We start from the raw sequence: 18,233 nt of genomic DNA, 5'->3' as shown, positions 1-18,233 counted from the left end.
TTTTATTTTTTTCTTTTTGGGGGGTCACACCCGGCGATGCACAGGGGTTACTCCTGGCTCTGCACTCAGGAATTACCCTTGGCGGTGCTCAGGGAACCATATGGGATACTGGGAATTGAACCCGGATAGGCCGCGTGCAAGGCAAACACCCTACCCGCTGTGCTATTGCTCCAGCCCCCAAGTATGATCCCATTTTTAAAAAACTAAAATATTGCCTATATTTATACTAAAAGAGGTAATTTGGCCTAAATGTTAACATTGCTATTTCTGTATTATCAGTTTGAGTGCTTTTCAAATTTTTCCTATTTGAGTTTTTATAGTTTTTTTTCTCCATAGAAACCATATAGTGCTTTATCATAAAAAGGAAGGAAAATGTCAATTGCATGCAATCAATACTCCTAAAAACATGTGATTGTTTATCTTTATTGGGGAAAGACAAAATAGTCCTTCACGATCACGACCATCCTGTTATTCGTCGATTGCCTCGAGCAGGCCCCAGTAACGTCTCCTTCGTCCTAGCCCTGAGATTTTAAAAAGTGCCATATTCAAGGCTCTTTCAGAGTTAGGAGAATGAGACCCATCATTGTTACTGGCATTTAGCATATTGGGTACGCCACGGGGAGTTTGCCAGACTCCGCCATGTGGGCAGGTTATATTTGGTAGCCTGCCAGTTTGTCCAAAGTAGAAATGAGATAATAAGATGTCCGGGAGCTGGGTTTTATAGTCTCTGAGTCTTGGCCGTTGATGGGATTACACGGCACCCGGGGCCAGTTGGTGGGTGTGATCCCCACCTACTGAAATTTGGAGGATCTGGGTGGTGGATGTTCAGCCCCGATCCAAGTAGGCCTGGAGATCTCAGCCCCGGGACCTGCGTGCCTTTGTTCCTCTGCCAGTACCTTCATGTGTGTGGAGAGTGGTCTCAGCATGGTGGTGGCTGGTTCTGGAGGTCTTCGGCTGCTGGAGCCCTGGTCGAGGCAAGGAGGAAAACTCAACCCGCTCGCCTTCAAGGGGCCCCAGTGAAGACAGCCAGGCGCGGGGGCAGGAGATTCTGTGATGTTCTCTTCCAGGAGCTGGGTTTTATAGTCTCTGAGTCTTGGCTGTTGATGGGATTACACGGCGCCTAGTCTTTACTAGGGAATTTGTTTGTTCATCCTTTTGTAAATAAAAACAGAAAACTTCATTTAACAGTAAAGAATGAAGTACCCCACAATTATAATTTGAACAGCAATTTTTAAAAATCTGTTTTAAAATGCTTAGTTTGGTGGTATGTCATTTTAATTCTTTCTATAAATTCCAAGCTATTTTTATTGCCTCCATTATTGGTAATAAACTAACCTAGAAAATGCTATTCCTTTAGTCTATAAATACATTATGATAAGCAATAATAAGGAACTAATCTGAGAATAGGTTTGCTTATATCAACAAAATAACTGTTCAGGTATAAAATGAACTGGATGAGGATGGGGTGGGGATGTTACACTCGAAAAAGGAAAAGTTAGTGTTTCTTGATGACAAAATCTTTTTTTTTTCTCTTTTGAGCCACTGTTTGAAAGGCTAAACAATTTGGGTTGCTTCCTGGAGATAAAAAGGAGAAATCAGGGTCTGGAGCAATAGCACAGCAGGTAGCGCATTTGCCTTGCACACGGCCAATACGAGTTCGATTCCCAGCACCCCATATGGTCCCCTGAGTACCACCAGGAGTAATTTCTGAGTGCATGAGCCAGGAGTAACCCCTGTGCATCACCTGGTGTGATTCAAAAAGCAGAAAGGAAAAAAAAAAAGGAGAAATCAGGGCTGGATCAATAGTACCGCGGCTAGGGCATTTGCCTTGCACACGGCCAACCTGAGTTCAATCCCAACCATCCCATATGATCCCCGAGTACCACCAAGAGTAATTACTAAGCGCAGAACCAGGCGTAACACCTTAACATTGCCTAATGTGACCCAAAAAGAAAAAAAAAAGGAGAAATCACATATGTCTTGTTTACATGAGCTTATTTGCAGTGGTTTTAGCTCTCCCCTGCAACCATCTCGGGGCTTCAGTTAGCATACAACATGGTCAGGTTATCTACATATTCTAGGTCTCAGATCAGTTTGATCATTCGGTGCAATGTTGTTCCCAAGCCAGCTGAGCTGAAGATGCAGAAGAAAGCTAACACAATATCCTAGGTCCTCAACTCTATACTCTGCACTTAAGTTCGTGAGGATCAACTGCACTATGAAGTTGATGTTCTTAATCCTCCACCACCACCTTCTCACTCCTGCAGGAGAACTTTCATGTCTCTGTCCTTCCTGCCTCTGAGCTTCTTATAGTTTGTTCTTCCAAAGCCCAACATGCACCCATTCCATCCATTTCTCCATGCTTTATTCCTAAAATGTTTATTTGTAAGAGTATAAACGTTTCTGTGGATCAGGATTGGGACACACTGTTAATACCCAACTCCTGAAGGACCGGTATCTCTCCAGCACAGCACACAGGAGCCCTTCTCCCCTTTTCTACCCCCTTGGTAACCTCAGGTCTATGGTCAATCTCTGGGTTAGGTCTTTTGTTTGTTAGTTTGTTTTCTCGGTGCTGGAGACTGAGTCCAGGTCTCAGACATGCCAGGATGCATTTTACGTCTGAGCTGCATCCGCAGCCCCTAAGGATTAGTTTTTACTGGCTGATATTTCACCTTTTGCTTTGTTTCTTTCTATACCACATGGGAGTGAGATCATCTGGTATTTATCTTTCTTCTTCTGACCTATTTTGCTTAAGGCAACACAACCTGGTTCCATACACATTGCAGAAAAATACAAGACTTCATTTTTCTTATAGCTAAATAGTATTCCATTGTGTATATATGCCATAATTTCTTTACCCACTCATTGGTTATTGGGATCTTGGATTGTTTCCAGATCTTTACTACTGTAAATAATGCTGCAGTTAACATAGTGTGCAGAAAACATTTAGAATTCATGTTTTTGTGTTCTTGGGATAAAGCATAAGTGCCACTTCAGAACATTATAGTGTTTAAAACATTTTTTTTAAGTCTTCATACTGTTTTCCATAGAGGCTGAAATACCTTCCTTCCCATTGGCAGTGCATGTTTACCGCTTCCCTCTGCATTTGTTGCTTCTGGCCTTCCTGACATAGGCCATTCTCACTCTGGTGAGGTTGCATTGTCATTTTTATTCATATTTCCACAATAATTGGTGATGCTGAACATTTTTTTAAATGTGCCTATTGGTCATCTGTATGTTTTTGGAGAAGTGTCTCTCCATCTTTCCCCTTTTTTTCCCAGTGTCTTTAACATACTTGCAACATTGTACAACTTTCATCACAATCTAACTTTAAGATTTTTTCATTACACCCGAAAGAAATTCTCTATTCATTAGGTATGCCTCATTTTTGGTGGGGTTATTTACTTTTGTGTTATTGACCTTTTGGTGAAGGGTTTATTTTGGGGCCACATCCTGGGTGCTGATGACTTACTCCTAGCTCTGTACTCAGGTATCACTCCTGATGCTATTCAGGAGACCATATGGGATGTCAGGGATTGAATCCATTTTAGTCAAGTGCAAGACAAGTGTCCTACCTGCTGTACTATTCTCTGTCCCCTTTGTTGTTGACTTTTGTGTCTGCTTATGTATCTTAGATATTATCCTCAAAGATATAATATCTGATACCTAAGATACTAGTCAGATATATGGTGTGGGACTTTTTTTTCCAGTTCAGTAAGAACTATTATTTTTTTAGTAATAGTTTCTTTTGAAGTACATTTTCTTACTAGTTTGATGTAATACCATTTGTTTATTTTTGCTTCTGTTTTTCTTGCCAATGAATCAGTTTCTCTTTATAGTAGCAATTGGTTTTACACAGCAACTCATTCTCTTAACATAATTCTCAAAAGTCTGAAGCTTAACAAGCAGCTGCAGATGGAATCTTCCCTTTCTGGAAACAATTGTTTTTGTTGAATATAATACCTTTCCTACTAGACTTCGGGTTATAATTGCTTAAAATCAAGACTTAAAAGATAGAATTTGGGGGCCAGAGAGATAGCAAAGTATGAAGGATGCTTGCTTTGCTTGTGGACAACCCACATTCAATTTCTGGCATTCCATGTGGACCCCTGAGCATTGCAGAAGTGATCCCTGAGTGCAGACCAGAGTAACACCTGAGCATCACCAGGTGTGGCCCCAAAACAAACAAAAAAAAGAAAAACAGAATTTCTCCGCTACTGAGGGTTCTTTCTAGTCTTGAGGACTAGGAATTGGATTTGGTAGTTGAAATCTGTTCCTGATCATTGCTATGAAGATTCAAAAAAAAAAAAAGACCAAAATCAAGATCAAGATACTAGGTGACAAATACTCTTTGAGCATTTCTCTGCATAGTCCACTGATGTTTCCTGATTGATTCATTTTTTTAAAGTCCTCTCTCACTTTCCATCCTGTGTCCCCCACCTTTGGAGCAGACTCCATTAGAGCAAGTCCTGGGGAAAGACTGTGTTTTGATTGTTCTCAAAATATTCCTAGTGGCAGATACTCATGAACCAAAATAGCTGTTGCTGCATTTGTGTAGGAGTGTATGGCCTCGTACTGAAGCAAGTTCCCAAATGAAAAACATCATATGCTCCCCGGACCAGCTCCTCACTCCTGCACCACCGTAGGAGATGCTTGAAGTTGTCAGCGGTCATACTTTCCCACCCACTGTGTTTTGCCTGCTCATCTCAGTTATCTTTAACTTTGAACAGTTAGAAATGTTCTGATAAGGGACTGCTTCCTTGAAAGTTTATTTCTTTAAATTCATTCCTCTAGTAGGGGTAGTAGAGTGTAATGAATAGGGTGGAAGGAGAAAAGAAAGGCAGGTGGACTTGGGCCCGTCCTTTGCCAGGACATTGTGAATGTAGCTCAGGCCCTGCTGAGAAAACGGAGTCTGAACTCAGAGATACCCCTGGGTACCAACATAACAAAGTTGCTACTTAAAGCCCAGTGTCTTTTTGTAGTTTAGGAGCCGTGCCCAGTAGACCATGCAGTGCCAGGGATTGAACCCGGGCTGCCACATGCAGACCATGTCCTCCAGCCCTTTCAGCCATTTCCTGGACCCAAGAATCTTGAGCTCCATTATTACAGAAGGTAGACAGCCTGTTATCTTTGGCTTCTTCTTTGAGCTGCTGTCTTTATATCAAACGAACTTTACCACCACTTAGATGTTTTTTCTTTTGTATTTTATCTCCTGCTGTTTCCTTCCCTGGCTCAAAGCTTTTCCCATGCAGTGAAGCCTGAGATTTCAAAGTTTTACTGACAATAAGGGATGAAGACTGTCTTGGAGACAAGTGCCTGTGAAATAAATGAAAATTCAGTTTTAACTGGCATTTGAATAATACCTTATCTTAGTATTATGTAAATCTTTTGGTTAAGCTGTGAGCAATTTAATCTGCCAGTTTTGACTCTGCTGTATTTCAGTACTTATGAGAACTCCATCAGTGTTGGTTGAACAGACTACTTCTAGGACATTTTCATATTCCTGCCGTGTGAAGCATATGATGCATGAAAAAAATGGTAAATTGCCCTGAGGACCACAGCCAGTAATAATGTCAGAGTGCTGGTGCTAATTCTCTGTCACATCCAGCAATTCCCTCAGAATCCTTGGTGCTTGGGTAATGCCTTCTCATAGGTGAGGGTGCAGATTTGGTTTGATTTAGAATTTAAAATAAGGAACTCAGCCAGTACTTTCTGGATGATCACAGCAAACCCTCTTGCAATAGTTCCTTCTAACTTTCTATCCTATAGAAATTCCTTCTGTCTTCTGTTACCAGGTTTTCTTTCATTTCTTCAGTAGAATTATTTGCAGGGACTCAAGCATGACACTGCTGAAGTACCCTGATAATAGTAGCAAATTCATTTTATGGAAGCTTTCAAATTTCCCATATTGCTTTATAAAAATATCTCACTAAAAATGCATTTGACAAAACTGAAGATACAGCTCAGTGGCAGTGCACTTGCCTTACTTATGGGATACCGTGGGTTTGATTTCTGGCACCACCAAAAGAAAATAAGTTTTACTTCACAGTTGTGACAGGAAATCATTGACTAAAATTATCTGTTCAGGGCTGGAGCGATAGTGCAGTGGGTAGGATGTTTGCTTTGCTCACGACAGAACCAGGTTCAGTCCCTGGAGCTCCATATGGTCCCCTGAGCCCTGCCAACAGTGATCTCTGAGTGCAGAGCTAGGAGTACGCGCTGAGCACCGCTGGATCTGGCTCAAAAGCAAACAGAAAGACAAAAGATAAAAAAACTGTTTGGCAGAAATGAAGTATTGGTTTTCAAGCGAATGACCTTTGGCAGTATGCCAACTGCCTGCTCTCTACTAAACGCCTTTTCCTATAAAATTTTAAGTATTTGTAAGTGGGTATAGCTTATTAGGTAAAGGTAAAGGTAAAGGCCCTCCCATTGATCGTCGATTTGCTCGAGCGGGCCCAGTAACGTCTCCATTGGAGACTTTGTTGTTACTGTGTCTGGCATATCGAATACTCTCGGTAGCTTGCCGGGCTCTCCGAGAGGGGCGGAGGAATCGAACTCGGGTCGGCCATGTTGGCCGCTTGTAAGGCAAACGCCCTACCGCTGTGCTATCGCTCCAGCCCTTGCAGGCTGGTCCGCGACTGCGTCCTGGCGTGAGACTCTGCCCACAGCAGCGGCGTTGCCGGGAGCTCGGGGGACGATGCAGTCGGGTTTGGACGTGCGTGCTTGGCCTGTTTCCCCAGAACAGGTCGAGAGGGTTCCGGCCGATGACCTGTCCACTTGGCTTGATACCGCCCAGCACCTTTGCAAGCGGTTTAGAGTACTGAGCTGTGCTGTTTTTGAGTATTTAAATTAAATTTTTAAAAAAATGCTGCTTCATTAACATGTCAGCAAATCCCTGCCTGGCATAGTGCCCCCTGGGAATGTGCACTTTGGCCTGGAAACGGATAAACAGAGGGAGGGCACTGCTTGGCCGCTCGTGGGCCATGTGGGCCTTTGCAGACATCTGGCTGGGAATCGGGGACATCGTGGGAACTGGCGTTCCTGAGATGCACCGAAAATGTACCCGGCCCCGGTGAATCCTTTACTCCGTGACCCGAGCTGCCCGATGCCCTTTGGGTGGGGGGTTGGGGGAAGTGGAGATTGAGGCTTGTTCGCTGTTGTCAGAAGACGCCCGTCCTGGCCGGGAACCGGGGCCTGGCTGGGGTGAAGCTGGAGCAGGGTCTGGGAGCAGATGTGGAGACCCCAGCTGGGGGGAACCCTCCGGGCTGAGCTCTGGGAGACCAGGGAGGGGCTGGGCTGCAGAGGCGGGGGCTGTAAGCTTGCGTGTCGCCCGGGTAGTGCCTCTCAACTGTCCATTCTCTGGGGAGCGAGAGCTTCAGCCATAGCTTATTATAAGCTATTATTAAGGATACTGAATATAGTTTAATAGATTGCTATTAAATTTAAATATTGTTTAAACAAGTGTAAAGTATTTTTCACCCCTCAGCAAGAAATATATTTGCCAAGTAAACTATGTTACCCTGGTAAAAACATCATCACTTAAACTAGGGGTATGTAGGGGTGAAATACAGGCTGTGCATGTCTAGGGATCTGGGTTTGATTCCCCAATACCAGGGGTGAGGTGGGAGAGATAATAAAAAGTAGAATTTCCTAGTGGAAACTTAATATTATTGCAATGGCTGAAGAGAAGTTGGGCACATCATACATCATCTAGATATAATGTATTATTTGTTTCTTTCCTTTTAGATGATTTCTTTCAACTGTTTGTTGTTGTTGTTGTTGTTGTTTGTTTGTTTGCTTTTGCAGAGAAAAGAACAGGACTACTCCTGACTCTTTGCTGAAGGGCATTCCTGGTCGTGCTTAGGGTACCATCTGTGTTATTGGGGATCAAGCTGGGGTCCTTGCTATCTCTCTGTCCCCTCATTTTATCTTTTTTTGTTTGTTTCTTTGGTTTGCTTTGTTTTTGTCCTTTGGGGTCAAATCCAGTGATGCTCAGGGTGGTTCTGCACTCAGGAATTACTCCTGGTGGTGCTCAGGAAGCCATATGGAATGCCAGGGATTGAACCCAGGATGACCGCGTGCAAGGCAAACGCCCTCCCCACTGTCCTATTGCTCCAGCACTCAATTTATCTTTTAACTTCTCTGCCACATATAAATTATATTTTCCAATGCCAGGGTCAACTTATTTACAAAATAAAGATTAGAATATTTCAGTCTTTGATATAATAAATGAGCACAAATTCTTGTTTTTCTAAGAAGGCTGGCCCATGTGTTCAAATAGCCAAACCATCTAATTTAATAAAGATCAAATTTCAATGATGAACATAAGCTAAGAATCTGGTTCTCCACTCTGGATAGATATGAATATACCTGGTTCTCCAAGAGGGGCTTAATTTGGGGATTATCAAAGGCGAGAGAACTCCTTTAGGACCATTGACTCTGAGACCCAGGACTGACTTTATGTCCGTTTAACAAGCCTTCATTAACTGCCTACATGAAGAGTCCTAGGGTTTTATGTCTAAGATATAAAACTATTTTTTGTCTTTAATTAGTGTCCCTACAATATAAATATGCATTGAACATACTTAAACCTGAAGATGCACCATCTCTGCCATTAGAATGTTCTAGAGAAATGTGTTCATAGAGAAGTGATTGCAGGGCCACGGGAAGCTCTAAAGAAGAACTAAGAGCAATGGAAGGGGACTGTGTGGGAAGGTTTCCTGATGCTGGGAGAGAGTGAGCCCTTGCTCTGGAGAAAGGATTCATAGGAGGAACATGTGATCCCAGTGTAGTACTGACAGTGGTCTTCTGTGTCACAGTGCTAGGGGAAAGTTCTCACTGAGTTCACTGCCTGAGCTGGATCATCTGGCAGGCTTGGATTTGAAAGGTGAACCCAAAGAAATACATGTGAGTTGGAGAGATAAGGTGCTTGCCTTGCATGTGACCAACCTTGGGTTCTGACCCCAACATCACCTATGGACCCCTGAGCATGGCCATGAGTGACCCCTGAGCAGAATCAGCAGTAAGCTCTGAGCAATGTCAGGTGTGACAGTTTCTACAAAATAAGTGAACAACCAAATACGTGTGGCTGAAGGACACTTATCCTTCATGTTTGTTGGTGAGAGCGAGGCCCTTTAATCCTCCATGTTAATCCATGCACATTTTGTTTAAAATTTTATTTTATTTTTATAAAATTGTTCACAGTAATTTATTCTATTCAATATTCCAACACCAGTCCCACCACCACTACACCTTCCTCCATCATTATATCCAATTTCTCAACCACCACCCAAGCCTGCCCAAATACCAGGCCCTAAATAATTTATTTTATATCGCTTGTTATGAATAATCTGCTAAAAGCTATCAAAACAATTTCCTCAGGTGAAAGTTTATGAAGATTGTTGTATCTCACCCTGGAGCCATTAAGCCCTTGTGTACAAGATTCCTAATATGTTGTTACTAGTTGAGCCTTGTATACTAATGTATATATATATATATATATATATATTTAATCAAGATTAGTTGTCATCTACACCCCATCCAATGTGGTGTGCTACTCCTGGTACAGCAAGTGGTATATAGAGTATGACATGTTGCATTTGTGGCTGCATGCTCCAAGAATTCTAAAATTTTAAATAGGGTGATACAAGTGGAGTTAAATTTTTTTAACTGGATGGTGACTTTGGGGTCTGAGACATTACTGCAGTTTGTTGATATCTTCTGAGATTTATGAGTATCTGGATCATGGCCAGTTAATGAGCTTACATGGCACGAGAGACATATAAGCCCTGGTGTAAGAGATTACTAACATTATTGGGCATGACTGCCAGCTCCCACAAGATCACAGAGATGGGGAAGGTCACCCATCCCTGATTCCGTGAGAGCCTGGAGATTTCAGTCACAAAACCCGCTTACCTGAATTTTTCAACAGAACCACTCATGGATGAGGCTTGTCCAAAGCCTGTAATTCATACACTTTCTCTAGTTATGTTGCAGATGTATTGAGCACAGCATCTCTCATGTATAACTTGCTTCCTGTGTCACCTCCTTGGCTAGGAGCAAAAGTCTTAACTCTGTCGTAGTCAGCAGCAGAAAGAAATGTTTAGTTTTAAATCATACATCCAATGAAAACATGTCTAGTACACTCTTAGCAGTGCTGGTGACACACTGTCTCCTTCTGTCAGCAGATGTTGCAAAACTGAAGACAAGAACTCAGAAATTTGCTCTTAATCTGCAGATTACTTGTTTTTGAAATTATTTTTATGTGTACTTATAGATATTTCATTTATCTTAATGATGATTTTAGTAATAACTAAGGCATTTGAAGGTCAGAGAAATAATACCATAGGTAAAAACTTGCACCCCCAACTCCCAGTTCCATATATATATATATATATATGTTCCCCTCAGCCCACAAGGAATCAAGAATGATCTCTGAGCAGAGCCAAGAGTAAGCCCTGTGTACAACTGGACATTGCCCCAAAATAAATAAAAATTTAAAAGTAATAATTATTGCACCTAAAATTTAATTTAATGACATTATTGGACATTATTGCTGTAATAATTACTCTTGAAAATATTCTACGCTTTCCTTCTTCCAAACTATAATGGTCCTTATTCATATCATTGGATGTACTGTTTCTTTCTGTTTGTTTCTTGGACAGGTCACCATTATAGCTGATGATAACTGCAGATTTTTATGCTGGTCAAGAGAAAGATTAACTTACTTTCTGGAATCAGAGCCTTTCTTATATGAAATATTTAGGTATCTCATAGGAAAAGACATTACAAATAAGCTCTACTCATTGAATGATCCCACCTTAAATGATAAAGTAAGTGTTCTTCTGAGTGTGTCTGTTTTGTTCAGTAAGCATGTATAATGAGGTATGCCTCCTTTATGCAGTATATGTTTTCCTGAATTGTCATCAATTAGTCATGTGTTAAGTGAAGTAATTTAGAGTCCTTACAAGGAAATCATTTCTCAAGGGGGAGGAATTACATTGTAATTATAGTTGCCATTACCTAGAGGCAGCTGTAAGTGCCAGGGTTCTGTTTGAAGTGACAAAGTACTATCCTCTTCACAGAGTCGTATAAGTCTCCTGGGAGGATGGCAAGGGAGTGGGAGTGGGGAGTGGAGTGGACCAGGAAAGGTCAGGCAGTGGAAGACTGCATGCAGCCTGGGAACCACAGACCCCAGGGAATAGAAAGTTAACCTCAGGGCCCTGATGTCTTCCATTGTTGCATGTCCTCATGCTCAGGTGCCCCCATTCCACACCGCCCCCCACCCACACCCACACCCTGCCCCATAGGTGACCAGAGAAGCAGAGATGGACACTTGCAGCAGTTTAATAGGATCCTCAGTGCTGTGTAGATTTTCACAATTTGCTATTTGACTTCCATTTTCCCACTTTGCTTAGAAGGAACTCAAAATGATTACAGAAGAGAACTTGCCAAATGTTGTTTCAGTGATCTGTACTGTACTCCAGGGTCTGTGAGTAGTGGGGTGAGCATCCCTGACACTTCAACAGTGGTGCGTTCCACTGGTGACTCACACTTCAGTGTGGCTTAATTAACACAAGTGACAGCCTCAGTGTACTAAAGTCACCTTGTCTAGGTTGCTGATCACATGCATTTGCTGTTCATTGTTTTTCAAGTGAATAAATAAACTCTCATGCATATTAAATTGTTAATTATGTATTTGTAATTGTAGTAAAACCTACATTAATTGGGCACTTCCTGTACACCAGGCAGTCTGTTTATTTCAAGGGGAAAAAATACTGATGACTAGGATCTCAAAAAATCTTAAAAACTTTGCTTTTTAGAAAGTCAAAAAATTGGAACCCAAGATGAGTCTTTCCACGCAGATCTCCATGCTGGAGATGAGGAACAGCTTGATCAGCTGCAGTGACAGTGATGACGGCTTGCACCACTTCCTTCGAGGCACCCCCAGCATGTCCTCTCTTCGTAAGTTACCTCAAAATTGATCAGACCCTGTTGATTCTACAGGATGTCACTGCCAGTGACAAATGACATCTCGACAGAAATAACTTTCCAAATAACTAATCGACAATGTCAGTGTGACAATAAATATAATTTAAAATGTCTGTAGCCTTTTATTTATATATTACACCAGCTAAAATCTAAGTTCGGATGCATAGGTTACTCCAGAAGTTGTTCACTTATTTTGCCCAGTATTTTTCTTAATACTGTTTGACCAGAAGCTGGATGGATAATATAGGGGTTAAGGTATTTAAATTGCAAGTTGCCAGTCTCAGTTTGATTCACATAGGTCCCTTAAGTCTGTCAGGAATGATCTCTAAGTACAGAGCCAGGAGTAAACCCTGAGCAAAGTGAGATGAAGCATTCCCTGCCCCCAAATCATAATAGAAGAATCTTGAAAAATTCATGTGAGATAGCAAAATATCAAATTTCTCCACTGTACCCACTGTATAAACTAAAAAACTATTAATATTTCCAGTTCTATGTAATTTCAAAATAACTTCAAGGTACACATTCCACAATGCTAAATGCTTATGCAAATAGTCTTATAGCTTTGATGCTTTAGATCAGAGGTGTTTGACAGGTGCTGGTCTGCAGATAGAGGAAGGATGGAAACAGGCTGCAGAGATGGGACAGTGGACAATGTGCTTGTCTTGCATGCAGCTGATCTGGGTTCATCCCTGGCACAACATATGTTCCCCTAAACCCTGCCAAAAGTGATTCCTGAATGCAAAGTTAGAAGTAAGTCCTTAACATGGCTGGGTGTTGCCCAAAAATCAAGGGGGGTGGGGTGGGGTATAGAAAGGCTGAAGACTCCTGGCAACTGCAGTGGTGGGGAGGTTGAGTGGTGGACAGTGGTAGAGTGGCTGCTGTCCATGGAGACAGATGCCGGTCTGCAGGTGTAAAAAAGTTGAACAATACTGCATTTATCTAATGGAATTTATCTAAGTGGAATCAGGATCTTAAATGTTGCAGTCAGGAGGCTCTGGGATTTATGCAGCCTTATAACTGGTGTAAAACTCCAAAACAAAGCATAGGCAGATAAATGCATTGTGGACCTGAAGCATATTTCAGGAGCAACAGAAATGAGGAGTTGGAAATGCTTTTATTTTTCTTCGAGGGAATTCTCTTAAAGTATGAATTTGACCAAGCTGCACTTATGTAGTTGTCCAAAGCACAGTCTGTTTTGCTGAGTCCATTGGGTGGTCAGTAAATATTTTCAAATGGGCTATGTTCATGTACTGTGTTTACTGTGCGAAGAAAGGTCAGCAGAGAAGGGATTACCATTAAATATTGTGTGTATATTATTTTCCTTATAGAATGGCTTTTTGGGAAGTAGGTTTTGGATTTTTTTGTAGTTAAGTGGTTGTGGCTTAGAACAAGAACATGCAGTATGTAGATGAGTTCCATTTTCTTGAATCATTTTTGTTTTCCTATATGTTTTATTTTTTAAATTAAATATGATTCTTTTGTGAGTAAATATAACATTTTAGGAAAACGCTTACATAGAGTTGACTGTTACTTGTCTGTTTTAGGTCACAAGCATACAATACTGTTAACATTCATGGTTTTGATGTGCATGGTCACCACACCTCACTGCCACCAAAATTTTCAGGACCCTCCACCACTGCCCTTATGTGATTTCATCACCCTCACCCTCTCCCCACCTTACTTGGTATTGTCAGGTTTATGTCCAGGGCCAAGGGTGTGTCATGGATCAGTACTATCTATTCCCTTGTTTGTCTATCTGCATTGTAGAGATGAGTAAGATCATCAGTATTTGTCCTTTCTCTGACTTATTTCTCTTCATATGGTACCCTCCAGTTCTATCCAAGTTGTAGTGGACTGCAAGATTTCATCTTTCCTCTCAGCTGCATAGTATTCTGTTGTGCATATAAACACAACTCCTTTATCCATTTATCTGCCATTGGACATTTGTGTTCTTTCCATATCTTGGCCATCTTACTAAGTGTTGCAGTGAATATAGGTATGCAAATTCTTTTTAAAGTTTTGTTCTTGTGTTTGGGGAGTAAGGGGTGGAGATGCCAGAAATCACAGGGTCATAAGGGAATTCTGTTCTTTATTTTTTGTTTTGTTTTGTTTTGAGTCACACCTGGCAGTGTTCGGCTACTACTCCTGGCTCTGTGCTCAGGGATCAACCCTGGCACGGTTCGGCAGACCATATATGGTGCTGGGAATTGAAACCCACGTCAGTCACATGCAGGGCAAATGTCCTACCCACTATACAAATTGCTATAGCTTATTCTTAACTTTTTATGAGTAATCTCCATACTGTTTTCCCTTGAAACTGACCCAGACCACATTCCCTTCATCCATGAGCGAGGGTTCCTTTTCACCACATCTCTGCCAAGACTGGTTGTTTCCAGTCTTTTTGATATATGACAAGGCTTCTTAAACTTTTTGCATTTGTGACCCCTATCTGTCTGAAACTTTTTTGCTTGTGTGTGTGTATGTGTGTGTGTGTGTGTGTGTGTGTCGGGGGGGGCATACCCTGTGAGGCTCTGGGGTAATTCCAGGTTCTCCACTTAGGACTTACTCCTGGCAGTGCTCAGAGGACCGTATGGGATTCCAGGGATCGATCCCAGGTCAGCTGCATACAAGGCAAGTGTCCTGTACCATTTTTCTAGCCCAAGAAATTTTTATCTGATCCCATCGGATATATAAAACAGGTCAAACATTTGCAGATAATAAAACTATTATTTTTAAACAAAGTTTTAAGATTTTCCTAACCTTCTCCGTTCAGTTACATGACCCTCCATTTAGGCTGGCAACTACTGTTTAAGATGCTAGGAGTCACATTTGTTTGTGCTTGCCTTCAGAAACCTCTGTTTGCAGGCACTGAGAGACCTGATCGCACATGTTGGGCATAGACTTAGGTTTCTGCTCCGATAATGATTAGCTGTATTTCTTGGCATGGATCACGGGAATTTTTTTTATCTGACATGAGCCATCAGATGTCAGCACAGGCCAGCATCTATCATATCCTCTTCAGTTTTCTTTCCTCTTCCTTCTAGTGAATTGTGAATTAATCCAAAGAGGCATTCCCAGTTGTGGGTCACTGAAACATCTGTGTTGGAAGTCTGTTGCTCGTGATTGCAGGATTGCATTTTTATGTCTTAAGTTCCCTGGTCTAGCTGCACTGGGCTGGGCTAAGGATACATAAAACTTGCTTAAGATGGGACCAAGCCACAGTGCAGAAGGTAGGGCTTTTGCTTGTACGTGGTCCATTCACAGGTTCAATCCCCAGGTCTCCTGAGCTCACCAGGAGTGGTTCCTAAGGATAGAGCCAGGAGTAACCACTGAGCATCACTGGGTATGGCCCCAAAACATATGAACAAAAACACTTGCTTATGATAATGATTTTATCTTCAGGATTATTAGGCAGAATATTACAAATCAGTACAAAGGTGTACTATATGTTTTTGAGGGTGTGTATATATGATTTGTGCAACAAATTTATGTCAGTGCCTGCTTCCCCTGATGAAGCCTCAGTCTGAGTTTTTTTTTTTAATTTTGTTACTGTAGTTAGTGCTTGACCATAATAGCTCAGATCTTAATCATGGCTTGTTTCATTCACCCCAGCGTATAATTCGTTAAAAATGGAACAGTTCTTCTTTCTTTTCTTTAGGTTTTACCTCTGAACCACTAAAGGTTGTTTTTGTTAAAATTTCCTTTGCCTGTCATTCACATCCCCCATATTACAAATTACAGCCCTGCTAAAATAGAGCCTGGCAAATCCATTCCTAAGGACCGCAAGGCTGAAATAATAACATTTGTCCCTGTTTGAGTGTGTGGCTGAACGTAGTAAATGTGAGGACCCTCCAACAAGGGCCCAAGCTGTTATTATTCTGGGCTTTCTGGGGCGCAGATGGAGGCAGCCGCAGCCATACTCCTGACAAACTCTCATCTTCATTGGCGCCCATGGAGAGAAGGGCGCCCACAGTCATCCTTAGAGAAGCTGTTGTTTTTGCAGGCACTCAATCTGCATCATCACCTGGAATTCCCACTGCAGTCCCTTACGGAGAGGTAGCCGAGCTTTTGTTAGATGAGGCAGCAGTCACCGAGTCTGATCCTCAGGCACCATCCTCTGAAACATCAAGGACAGGTTCTGCTCTTCATGCCTGGCACCGAGGGGGGAAGCTGCTGTCCCAGGCGCCACGTTCTCATGGCAGAGGGAAAATGGTGGTGTCAGGCACCATTGAAAACACATAGCGCTGCCACGTAGAAGAAGTTGGGCCACGCACACTCAGGTTTCCCAGGCCAGAGAGCAGTGGGCTCTGGCCAATGCAGGATTCACCTGATAGAGAGTAGGGATGCTGCTTTGCCCGTTGTTCCTGTTCATCCAGAAGGGATACTGGATAAAAACCTCAGTGTCCTGTCTGATTCCATAGCCCGTGCTGGGAGATCACATTGTCTCTGTGTGTTTGGAGTTTGTTGTTGTTGTTGTCTGTGTCTGGAGGGGATGTTTCAGAGGGAAGCATACCTCAGGTGCTCAGGAGCTACCCCTGGACTGTGCTCAGGAGTAACCCTTTTTTAAAATTATTTTTTAATTGAATCACAGTGAAATAGAGCATTACAAAATTGTTTATGATTGTGTTTCATTCATACCATTATATGACTGAATGTTCCAATACCCATCCCTCCACCAGTGTAATTTTCCAGCACCAGTGTCCCCAGTTTCCCTGCCAGCCCTTCAAGTCACCCCCCCCACCTCAGCCTGCCTCTATATGGCAAGCACCTCTCTTCTCTCTTTCTCTTTCTCTCATTTTAGGCATTATTGTTTGTGATACAGATGCTGAAAGGTTATCATGTATATCCCTTTACCTGTTTTCAACACTCAGTTCTTGTCCAGAGTAATCATTCCAACTAGTATTGTCATAATAGGCCCTCCTCTATCTTAACTACCCACCACCTCCCACACTATTGACTAACCACTGACCAGTCCTCCTGGCCCATTTACCCTGGCCTTGGATATTAGTTTCATATTGTTTTTATGGCCCACAAATGAATGCAATAATTCTATATCTGTCCCTCTCCTTCTGACTCATTTCACTCGGCATAATACTCTCCAGATGTATTCATTTATAAGCAAATTCCATGACCTCATTTTTACTAACAGTTGTGTAGTATTCCATTGTGCAGATGTATCATAATTTCTTTATCCATACGTCTGTTCTCAAGCACTCAGGTTGTTTCCAGATTCTGGCTATTGTGAATAGTGCTGCAGTGAACATAGAAGTGCAGGTGGTGTTTCTGCTGTGTGTTTTTTGGACCCCCAGGGCATATTTCCAGAAGTGGTATTGCGGGGTCAAATGGGAGCTCATTTTCTAGTTTTTTGAGGAATGTCCATATTGTTTTCCAAAAAGGCTGGGCCAGTCAGCATTCCCACCAGCAATGAATGAGGGTCCCTGTCTTAGGAGTGACCATTGATGGTATTCAAGGACCACATGTGGTGCCAAAATCAAACCAGGAGCAGGGGCCAGAGCAATAGAACAGTAGGGAGGGCATTTTCCTTGCATGCACCTGACCTGGGTTCGATCCCTGGCATCCATATGGTCCCCCAAGAACCACCAGAAGTAATTCCTGAGTCCAGAGCCAGGAGTAACCCCTGAGCATCACCAAGTGTGATCCAAAAAAGCCAAAAGAAAAAAAAATATCAAACCAGGATTTACAGTATGTAAATCAAGTACCTTACCCACTGCAAGGTCTCTCCAGTCTGTGTTTTCAAAAGGAAAAAAAAAGGGCTGGCATGACAATAGTACAATGGGTGAGGCTCTTGCCTTGCTTGCAATTGACCTGAGTTTGATCCCTAGTATCCATACGATACCCTGAGGGAACACCACTAGTGGTCCCTGAGTGCAGAGTCAGGACCGGGTATGGCCCAAAAAACATAGCAACACCTCCAAACCCCTTCAAAAAAAAAGAAGGAAAAAAAAGAACACGTTGTCCATTGCTGTATATTTTATAGGTCCCTTTCACACCCGTTCTTCATTTGCCCACACCTGCCATTGGCAGCTGTTCCCCTCTGCCCTGTCCACATGAACCCATGGGCACTCAGTAAGCAGGTAGTAGCTGTCCGGAGCCTTTTTCCAACCCAGCCATTTTCTCCAGAGAGACTCTCCATTTATTACAATCAAGTGCTGCAAATAGTTTGCCAGAGATTGATTCATTTCCAGTTCAATGAAAAAATCTACTCTGTGTAGAAGTTTTCC

At 42.3% G+C, this 18,233-nt stretch overlaps 1 protein-coding gene across 1 annotated transcript in view; it reads left to right on the top strand.

Annotated features, from left to right (window-relative positions):
- The window catches only part of BVES (blood vessel epicardial substance), a 46,449-nt gene that overhangs the window by 15,230 nt on the left and 12,986 nt on the right, over window positions 1-18,233 (top strand). Inside the window, exons 6-7 of the mRNA XM_056125222.1 lie at window positions 10,665-10,832; window positions 11,823-11,964. Of these exons, the coding sequence (XP_055981197.1) occupies window positions 10,665-10,832; window positions 11,823-11,964 (310 nt within the window). The remainder of the gene's footprint in view (window positions 1-10,664; window positions 10,833-11,822; window positions 11,965-18,233) is intronic.

This window comes from Sorex fumeus, unplaced genomic scaffold (assembly GCF_029834395.1).
Source record: "Sorex fumeus unplaced genomic scaffold, SorFum_2.1 ptg000054l, whole genome shotgun sequence".
Lineage (NCBI taxonomy): Eukaryota > Metazoa > Chordata > Mammalia > Eulipotyphla > Soricidae > Sorex > Sorex fumeus.
The sequence above is the reverse complement of the archived record's forward strand: the minus strand, read 5'-3'. Positions and strand labels throughout refer to the sequence as shown.